General features: G+C 41.0%; 1 protein-coding gene across 1 annotated transcript in view; it reads right to left on the reverse strand.

Annotated features, from left to right (window-relative positions):
* LEO1 (LEO1 homolog, Paf1/RNA polymerase II complex component) overlaps window positions 1–10,062 on the reverse strand; it is a 32,708-nt gene extending 22,646 nt beyond the window's left edge. The window contains exons 1-2 of the mRNA XM_005685765.3: window positions 9,925–10,062; window positions 582–1,343 (exon numbers count right to left, since the gene is read on the reverse strand). Coding sequence (XP_005685822.1) covers window positions 582–1,343; window positions 9,925–9,982 — 820 coding nt within the window. The 5' untranslated portion in view covers window positions 9,983–10,062. The remainder of the gene's footprint in view (window positions 1–581; window positions 1,344–9,924) is intronic.

The following is an 11,016-nucleotide window of genomic DNA, read 5'->3' on the forward strand; positions in this document are numbered from 1 at the left end:
ACCTCCTGACCTACAATTTGGTAACCAATGCAGATTTCCCCCCAAAAGATACAATGATAAGAGAAAAATAACTGATGCTCTTGAAACAATTTTGCAATTCAACTTTGATAACTTCCTGTGGTTAGTCTGAGTAAACTCCTTAGAGCCTGATTACCTCTGGAGGATGAAATTTTGGATCTCTAATAAACTGAACTGGAAACCGGGCATTTCAATGGTACTGGGGTTTTTCCCCCCAGGCACATCTGTTCTCATCTGGGGCAGGCTCTTCAGTTACCCACAAAAATGGAACTAACTCTATTCGGTATCTAGCTACTTTAGCACTATACACCTTGCTCTAAGGCTTTCCTGTTTAAATTTTTTTCTTCCTGATCTATCAATGAAATGGAAGGGGAATAGACAGAAATAATACACAGATTGGGAAAATGTTTACAAGTAAAATGTATAGAGTTAGAAAAGGTTGAAATAAAGGAACAGAAGAGAAAAACCAGAGTATTAAAGGTGGGACTGTAAGAAGAATCAGTGAGCCCCCGCCGTCCCTCAATGCTTCTACTAAACCACCTTGGTTCTCATAAGCATATTACCTGACTTATGGTCCTGTTCCTCTTCATCATCTGAATGCCTGTGCTCTTCATCCGAGGGCTGTGGCCTTTCATCATCAGAATTTTGCATTTTCTCTTCATCAGATATCTGTGGCCGCTCTTCATCATCCGAGTTCTGCTTCTCATCATCGTTATCAGAAGCTGCTGGCCGTTCATCATCAGAATTAGCCTTCTCCTCCTCAGACAGCTGTTGCTGCTCATCCTCCGAAAGCTGGGGCCTCTCCTCATCGTCTGTGTTCTGCACTTTTTCATCATCATCAGAATTCTGCAGTTTATCTTCCTCAGACCCTTGTGCCCTCTCCTCATCATCAGAATTTTGTATCTTCTCATCATCTGACTGATCGCTTTTATCTTCCCTGCCCCATTTTTCATCATCTGAGTGTGCTTTTTCAGAACCTTCTGCTTCCGAGTGATGACTCCCTCCATCTGATCTATGACCCTCATCCTCATCATCATTGTCATTTCGGGTTTCTGATCCACTGTGCTGATCTACATCTGAGGGATCGTTGTCTTCATGGTCAGAGTGCTCAGAAGCTTCTGATCTATTGTCTGATCCTTCAGAGTGATTATCACTCCCACTATGATGAGAGGCTCCCTCATCCTCACTGTCATCCCCAAACAGTTCCTTATTACTTGGTTTTCCTGCGTCATCTCTTTCATCTTGATCGCTTTCACTCCCAGAGGCGTTACTGCCAGAAGCAACATTCTCTTGATCAGAATCCGAGCCTGATCCAGAGTCAGAATCTATGGGATCATATAAACACAGAGTGATGTAAGCAAAAAAAAAAAAAAAAAGCAGAATAAGGAACAATAAAAGTCCATCCCAACATAAAGCAAGGAAAAAACTTCTTAAAAGCTGTTAGAATCTGTCTTCTCAGACTCTGGACACTAAACGTTGCAACAACCAGGGGAATGTCTAATGAGACAGAAAAAAAAAAGCTGAATCCCAGTAAAAAAACAGAACTTAGGGATCTTCTAACATACTCTGGTCCCTACCCCCACCCCACACTGCCCGCAACCTACCCCTTGGTCGACACTGCCTTGAAGATAATATAATACCCTGAATTTCTGGCGCATGTGCCACTAACGGAGGGAGCAGACAGCACCTCATTCGCAAAGAATCATGGTTGTTAGTTCTGATCTGTCTGGTGGATCACTGAAGGGACTGGCTCAAAGGACTTGACTTTATCTCACCTAACTTGGAACTCTCTTGTTGCTAAGGTGGCTACTCAAAACATCTTACAGGTAGATGTATTAGTTGCGTCTGCTTGAGACAATGAATAACAGTTAGGGCAAACAATAAACTAAAAAGCTTGGTTGAAAAGGCTGAGGAATGACATAATATGGGGAGTAAGGACTTTAAAAGGATAATAAAACTACTAGAGGAAAACAGAGGCAGAACACTCTCTCACATAAATCACAGCAAGAGCTCTTTCAATCCATCTCCCAGAATAATGGAAAATAAAAACAAAAATAAACAATGGGACCTATTTAAACTCAAAAGCTTTTGTATAGCAAAGGAAACAATAAGCAAAATGAAAAGACAACCCACAGATTGGAAGAAAACATTTACAAATGATATGACCAATAAGGGATTAGTCTCCAAAATTTACAAACAGCTTATGACACTTAGCAGCATCAAAACAAATAACCCACTCGAAAAATGGACAGACGACCCAAATAGACGCTTCTCCAAAGAGGACATACAGATGGCCAACAAGCACATGAAAAGATGTGCACATCACTAATCATTGAGTGAGTGAGTGAGTGAGTGAGTGAAGTCGCTCAGTCGTGTCTGACTCTTTGTGACCCCATGGACTGTAGCTGACCTGGCTTCTCTGTCCATCGGATTTTCCAGGTAAGGGTACTGGAGTGGGTTGCCATTTCCTTCTCCAGGAGGTCTTCCCGACCCAGGGATTGAACCCGGGTCTCCTGCATTGTGGGCAGATGCTTTTACCATCTGAGCCACCAAGGAAGAGTCTCTGACAATTATTAGAGAAATGCAAATCAAAACTACAATGTGCTACCACCTCACACAGGTCAGAATGGTTATCATTAAAAAATCCATAAACAACAAACGCTGGAGAGGGTGTAGAGAGAAGGGAAGCCTCCAACACTGTTGGTGGGAATGTAAATTGGTCCAACCACTATGGAGAACCTATGGAGGTTCCTTATAAAACTAAAAATAGAGCTACCATATGAGCCTGCAATCCCACTCCTGGGCATATGCCCAGAGGAAAACATGATCTGAAAGGATACATGCACCCCAATGTCCACTGCAGCACTGTTCACAATAGTAAAGACAAGGAAGCAACCTAAATGTCCATCAACAGAGGAATGGATTAAGACGTAGTACATATATTCAATGGAATATTACTTGGCCATTAAAAATTTGTGAAATAAGGCCATTTGCAGCAATACGGATGGACCTAGAGAGTGTTATACTGAGTGAAATAAGTCAGACAGAGAAGGAGAAACATCGTATAACACCCCTTATATGTGGAATCTAAAAAGGAATGATACAAATGAACTTACTTACAAAACAGAAAGAGACTCATAGACTTAGAAAACAAACTTACAGTTCCTGGGGGGAAGGGATAGTTAGGGACTTTGGGAAGATCATGTACACGCTGCAATATTCAAAATGGATAACCAACAAAGACCTACTGTATGGCACATGGAACTCTGCTCAACTTTATTTGGCAGCCTGGATGAGAGAGGGTTTGGGGGAGAATGGATACATGTATATGTATGGCTGAGTCCCTTCACTGTTCTCCTAAAACAAACACAACATTGTTAATGGGCTATATCCTAATACAAAATCCAAAGTTTGTCATAGAGGGAAAAAAAAAAAACCTCCCACAATAAATGAAACAAACAAATAAAACCCTCCCATACATTCTTAGCAATCTGGAAAGCCATGCACTTTCCCAGGGCTGTGCACATGCTCAAGAAAGAACCAATAGGGCCCTACAACCTCACTTCTGGTTGACCTTCAGGCTCCACGAAAGCAAGAAATGAAAGCAAAGACAGGGCATAAGCTACTTGGAAGAGTGCTGAAAGCATGCCCTAACACACAGAGAGACAACCTGTGAAGTCTGGAAGTTCTTCTGTGATTGCTGTTGTTTCTTTTTCTGCATATAGGAAAACCTCTGTCCAATCACTAGCTGACCACTAAGCTAATGGAGCAGAAACTTTAGTGGTCACATACAACAAAAATTGCAGACTTTACAAAATTAGTTCCAAAGAGTCAACAATAATTACTACAACAAATAGCAACAATAGCAACAAATGGCAACAATAATTACTACAACAAATAGCAACAATAAATGCTGGGTGGGGAAGGAATGTGCTGTCCTGAGTTGCTGCAATATAATTTCAAAATGTCCAATTATCAACAAAAACTGCAAAGAAACAATGAAGTATGGCCCATACATGTGAAAGAAAGGTTACAATTTGTCCCTAAGGAAGCCCAGACAATGAAAATGATATCTTATCAAATACAGAATATCAATAAAAAGACAGATATTATTTTTCAAAAAACTGAACAGAAAATCTGGAGTTGAAAAGTATAACTGAAATGAAAAATTCATTAAAGAGGTAAACAACAGATGTGAGTGAGAAGAAGAAAGAATCAGGAAACTTTTAAGACACATAATTGAGATTATCCAGTCTGGAGAACAAAAAGAGAAAAGAATGAAGAAAATGAAGAGTCTAAAATACTTGTAAGAAAACAGCAAGTGTACCAATCTATGTATAATGGGGGTTCCAGAAGAAGAGAAAAAAAGGGAAAAGAACAGGAAATACATTTGAAGACGTAACAGCCAAAAACTTCCCAAATTTGATGAAAGACATGAGCATACACATCAAAGCTGTTTAACAAATACCAAGAATAAAGTTAAAGAGACAGCACCCAAGCGCGTCATTATCCAACCGCCTAAGACAAAGAAAAATCCTAAAGGCAGCAAAAAAGAAACAACTCATCCCATACAAAGAGATCATTGATAAGGATAACAGCTGATTTCTCATCAGAAACCATAAAAACCAGGAGACAATGGGATGAAATATTCAAAGTGCTGAAACAGTCAATCAAGAACTCTATATTCAGCGAAACTATTCTTCAAAAATAAAGGAATTATAAACAACAACAAAAGATAAACTGGACTTCCTCAAAATGAAAAGCTTTTGTGCAAGAAAGGACATTATCAAGAAAGTAAAAAAACCTATAGAATGGGAGAAAATATCTGCAAACCATATATCTGACACATATGTAATGGAAACAGTGAGAGACCTTATTTTCTTGGGCTCCAAAATCACTGCAGATGGTGAATGTACCATGGAATTAAAAGACACTTGCTCCCTGGAAGAAAAGCTATGACAAATCTAGACAGCTTATTAAAAAAGCAGAGACAATACTTCGCTGACAAAGGTCCGCCTAGTCAAAGCTATGGTTTTTCCAGTAGTCATGTACGGATGTGAGAGCTGAACCATAAGAAAGCTGAGCATTGAAGAACTGATGCTTTTCGACTGTGGTGTTGGAACAACCTCGAGAGTCCCTTGGACTGCAAGATCAAACTAGTCAATCCTAAAGGAAATCAACCCTAAATGTTCATTGGAAGGACTGATACTGAAGCTGAACCTCCAATACTTTGGCCACCTGAGGCTCAGAGCCAAATCATTAGAAAAGACCCTACGGCTGGGAAAGACTGAAGACAGAAGAGGATGAGAGAGGATGAGATGGTTGGATGGCATCACCGACTCAATGGACATGAGTTCGAGCAAGGTCCGGGAGATGGTGAAGGACAGGGAAGCCTAGCATGCTGCAGTCCATGGGGTCGCAAAGAGTCGAACATGACTGAGTGACTGAACAACAACAATCTGGAGTATATAAAGAATGTTTACAACAACAACAACAACACAAACAACCCATTTTAAAAATGGACACTGAACTTGAATATACATTTCTCCATGGTTACACAAGCATGAAACAAGTACATGAAAAGATGCTCAACATCACTGGCCATTAGGAAACGCAAATCGAAACCACAGTGAAATATCACTTGACACCAACAGTGATGGCTATATTTTAAAAAGGGGTGAAGAAAAGGTAAAATAGGTACTGGCAAAGATGTGAAGAAATAGAACCCTCAAACATTGCTGGTGCTAATGTAAAATGGTTACAAAAATGGTTGGCTGGTCCAAAAACAGTCTGGTTGCTCCTCAAAAAGTAAAACAAAGAATCATATGACTCAGCAGTTCCACCCCTACACATATATATACAATTCCACCCCAAGAGAACTGAAAACAGGCACTTACACAAATACTTGTAAACAAATGTTCACAGCATCACTATTTAAATAGAAAAAAAAGACGGAAACAACCCAGTGTTCACCAGTAGCTAAATAGATAAACACTGGGATATACACATAGAGTGAATACTATTCAATCATTTAAAAGAAATGAGGTATTGATACATACAATATGGATGAATTTCAAAACCACGATGGCAAGAGGTAGAAATCAGACACAAAAAGCCACACGCTGTATGAGTCCACTTATATGAAATATCCAGAACATAGAAAAGCCATAGAAGTAAAAAGCAGATTGGTGGTTGACCGGGGCTAGTGAAAGGAGCAAATGGTAAGTAACTGCTCAGTGGGTGTGGTGTTCTATTTTGAGGTTATGAAAATGTTTTAGAATTAGACAGAGGTGGTGGCTGAAGGACATTTTAAATGTACTAAATACCACAAAATTGTTCACATAAAAATGGCATATTCAGCAACCAAAATGAAAAGAACTAAAACTGTCACTATTTGCAGATGACATATTATATATAGAAAGTCCTACAGACTCCACCAGAAAATTGTTAGGACTAATAAAGTTAGTAAAGTTACAGAGTATAAAATCAATACACAGTTGTATTTCTATACATAAATAATAAGCTAACAGAGAAATTAAGAAAATAATCCCACTTATAACTGCAACAAAAAGAATAAAATACTTAGGAAGAAATTTAACCAAAAAAGGTGAAAGACCTGAACAGTGCAAACTGTAATACACTGATGAAAGAAACTGAAGACACAAATAAATGGAAATATCGTTCATGGATTGGAACAATCGATATTGTTAAAATATCCACACTAACCAAAGTAATCTACATTTTGAACACAATCCCTATCAAAATTCTAATGGCATTTTGTATAGAAATAGAACAAAGAACTCTTAAATTTGTGTGAAACCACACATACACACAAACCCATACAGCCAAAGCAATGTTGAGAAAAAAAGAATAAAGCTGGAGGCATCATGCCCTTGATTTCAAACTGTATTACAGACACATAAATCACTGCAACAGAATAAAAAACTCAGAAATAAAGCCACACATATATGGTCAATTAATTTACAACAAAGGAGCATGCCAAGAATACACAACGGGGAAAGAACAATAAATGGTGTTGAGAAAGCTGGATAGCAATATGTAAAAGAATGAAACTGGGCCACTATCTTATTATACTATACACAAAATTTAACTCTAAATGGATTAGACTTAAATTTCAGACCTGAAACCATAAAATTCCTAGAAGAAAACATAGGCACTAAGCTCCTTGACACTGGCCTTGGTTATCATTTTTTTGGATTTGACACCAAAAGCAATGACAACTAAAGCAAAAATAAACAAGTGTGGCATAGCAAACTAAAACACTTTTACACAGCAAAGGAAACCATCAACAAAATGAAAAGGTAATCTACTGAGTAGGATAAAATATTCACAAATCACATATCTGATAAAGGATTCAGTTTAGTCACTCAGCCATGTCCGACTCTTTGCGATCCCATGAATCGCAGCACGCCACCAAAAATGTATAAAGAGCTCATATTATATATATATAAATGGACAGAAGACCTGAATAGACATTTTTCCAAAAAAGGCATACCAACAGGTACATGAAAAGATGCTCAACATCACTAACTGAAAGAGAAATGAAAATCAAAACCACAGTCGGAATGACTATTATCAAAAAGATAAAAAATAACAAGTGTTGGAGAGAATGTGGAGAAAAGGGAACATTTGTACACTGATGGTAGGATTGTAAAGAGGTGCAGTCACTATGGAAAACAGTATGGAAATGTTTCAGAAAAAGAACAGAACTACTAGATGATCCAGCTAGTCCACTTCTGGGTATTTATCCAAAGGACACAAAAACATTAATTTTAAAAAATACATGCACCTATGTTCCCTGCAGCATTATCAAAACATGGAAGCAACCTAAATGTCCATCTATGGACAAACAAAATGTGGTGCATATAAACAAAATATTATCCACGCCACTATAAATATGGCATATATGCAAAGGAATATTATTCAGCCATAAAAAAAGAAGGAAATCTTGGGAATTCCTTGGTGGTCTAGTAGTTAGAGCTCAGAGCTTTCACTGCCATGGCCCAGGTTCAATCCCTGGCTGGGGAACTAAGATCCCACAGGCCACACACGTTTTGTCAGAACTCTCCACCATGACCTGACCATTCTGAGTGGCCCTGCATGGCATGGCTCATAGTTTCATATGTGATCATTTTGGTTAGATTTCTGCGATCCTGGTTTTCTTTTGAAAGCTGTGGGATTATTAAGTTCTTGCTTCTGTCTGCCGTCTGATGGATGAGGATAAGAGGACTGTATATGTTTCCTGATGGGAGGGACTGGCTGTGGGGAAAACTGGGTCCTGCTCTCGGGTGCAGGGCTTTGCCGAGTAAATCTTTAATCCAATTGTCTGCTCATAGGTTGGGCTGTGCTCCCTCCCTGTTAGCTGTTTGGCCTAACAACTCTCAGATGGTTAAGAATGTAGCAATGCAGGTGATGTGGGTTCAATCCCTAGGTCAGAAGGATCCCCTGGAGAAGGGAATGGCTTCCCACTCCAGTATTCTTGCCTGGAGAATTCCATGGACAGAGGAGCCTGGCGGGCTACAGTCCATAGAGTCACAAACAGCTGGACACGGCTGAGTGACTAACACAAACAACTGAGGCAGCCCAGACTTGGAGTCTACAGGCTCTATGTCAGGGCTACCGGAGACCTCCCAAAAGGACTTATGTCAACACACGCCTCCCAGGACTGCAGCTGCCAGTGCCCCTGGCCCTGTGGCAGGCCATTTCCGACCCTCACCTCTGCAGGAGACCTTCAAACACTCACTACTGCTTCTACCTATTCAATTAGTTATGTATTAAGCAATGAAGTTAACTGAGGGAAGGTGATGATCTTTGCATCATTATAATCCCTACACTTAGCAAAGTAGCTATAACATGATAGGGGATCTATAAAGGATGAATGAATGAACTTCATGGAAATGGTTGACATGGCTCCGGTCCTTAGAAGGGTGAATGGGATAAGGACAAATACAGATGATAGGGTAATGAAAACATTGGAAAAGTAAGTGGAACAAGAGTTAGTATAAGGGCTCTAACTTCCAGACCTATCCTGACCATAACCTTCAGGACATCCATCCTGGTAGAGCCCTCACACTAGATTCCACTTGGTGCTCCCCTGCATCATGAACATACATTTATTAATTCACTTCACCACCAAATCCTTCATCCCTTCTCTCCAAACACAGACTTCATATGCTCCCCAATCTAATACCACCGACTCAAAAAATTCTAGAGTTTTTGCACAGGTTCCCGGAGGACACAGCAATCCACTCCAGTATTTCGACTGGAAAATCCCATGGACAAAAGAGCCTGGTAGGCTAGAGTCCATGGGGTCGCAAAGAGTCAGACATGACTGAGCGACTTCACTTCTTCGGAGGACACATTATCTCCAGTGCGTAACACCTATATGCAGCCCTACCCCAGTAACCTTCTCAGTCTTCTCACCAGACATTTTAAACTTTCCATCACGCCATGTCCTGGTTTCATTCAAAAGGACAATCAGAGCCCCTCTGCAAATTCATCCAGCCCATACCCATGTTCCTGAACACGTAATTTCCATTCATTCACAACAGTCCATGTGCAAGGCAGGACAGAGCAGGACTCTAAGGTTCCTCCTCTCGTTGCGCCGGCTCACCGGCCTCCATTCCTGCCCCGCGCCTAGGAGGCTCGGCTTGCTCGATGGACACCAAGAACCTCGAGGCACACACTCTGCATCTGTCCCTTCATGCCCTCCCTCGGGAAAAGGCTGGCACCGCCGGGAGGGCAGGGGGCGCTGAGGCAGGAGCAGCGGAAGCGCCATCCGCCGGCGGCGCCAGAGCGTTCGCAGACCCGGAATCGGGTCGCTGTGAGGCTCCCGCCGGAGAAGGCCCGCCACGCTGGCCTCCACCGAAACCCTGCGGACCCCACCTTTACGCTCAGGATCGCTGTCGGCGTCGCTCCCAAATAGGTCCTCCATATCCGCCATTGCAGCGCACGTCCGCCGCAATCGACCGGGAGCGGCTCCCCTACTGGGTTTACGGCACGGAACCAACGAAACGCGACAGTGTCGCAAAGATTTGCTTAAAAAGTCTCTTTTTCTACTGGAAGCTTGCTTTCGCTTGCACTTTGAACCCGCACTTGCCCACGCTCTTACGTCCAGCAACCCCGCCCTTCGTCAATATCTGTTCTTATTCCCGAGGATTCTCACCTGGGTACATCAGGTCTGAGTGTCAGTGGAGGGGGTGGTATTTGGGGACTCCCAAGCAGCAGCAGCAGCAGGAAGGGCCTGTGTCCGTGTTAAACCTGCCAGGAGTCAGGCCTGCAGTCCTTTGTTTTATACGGATCAGCTGTTCTCAAGTTGTTGCGGACTCAAACATGCTTTTGTTTATGTGGCTTGTATCTATTGATATTTACTGTAATAGTAATTAAGACAGAAATTTTAAAACTTCGTTGTACAATAATAAACGAGTTAACATAAAATAGCATTTTAAGATTTTAAGTGACTTATTTCTGAAAATTGAAGAGTGGAATTATTTACAGTTTAGAAAGCGTCTTTGGTATCTGCCTCAAATGAAAACAGCTGAATTCTCATACCTGCTTCTGCATTCAATCTTGAGAAAGGTTTTGGTTGAAGCTTGTGAAGAAAATCTGTCCTCACACACACATATGTGTGTGATTGGAAGAGGAAGGACCTCTCATACCCCTAAAAGGGTCATCTTCGGACCAGTCTGACCACAACTTTAGAGTAGTGTATGTCAGACATCAAAAATGTGCCATCCTAACCCGGTACACACTTTTATATAAAATTGAAACAAATAATCACAAAACAGTACTGACTACTAAGATGCAACCTGAGATTTCCTATTCTTGTTAAGCTTGTTTTGTTTTATGCTGACAGGCAGTGCATCTACTAAATTGATTTCGTGATTTATTTAATAGCTGGCAGCCTACAGCTAGAAAAACACTATTCCGATTCCATTGACTTATTTTTTCAGGAAAAAAAACTAATTTTGCTGGGGA

The sequence above is a fragment of the Capra hircus genome, chromosome 10 (assembly GCF_001704415.2).
Source record: "Capra hircus breed San Clemente chromosome 10, ASM170441v1, whole genome shotgun sequence".
In the NCBI taxonomy this organism is placed as follows: domain Eukaryota; kingdom Metazoa; phylum Chordata; class Mammalia; order Artiodactyla; family Bovidae; genus Capra; species Capra hircus.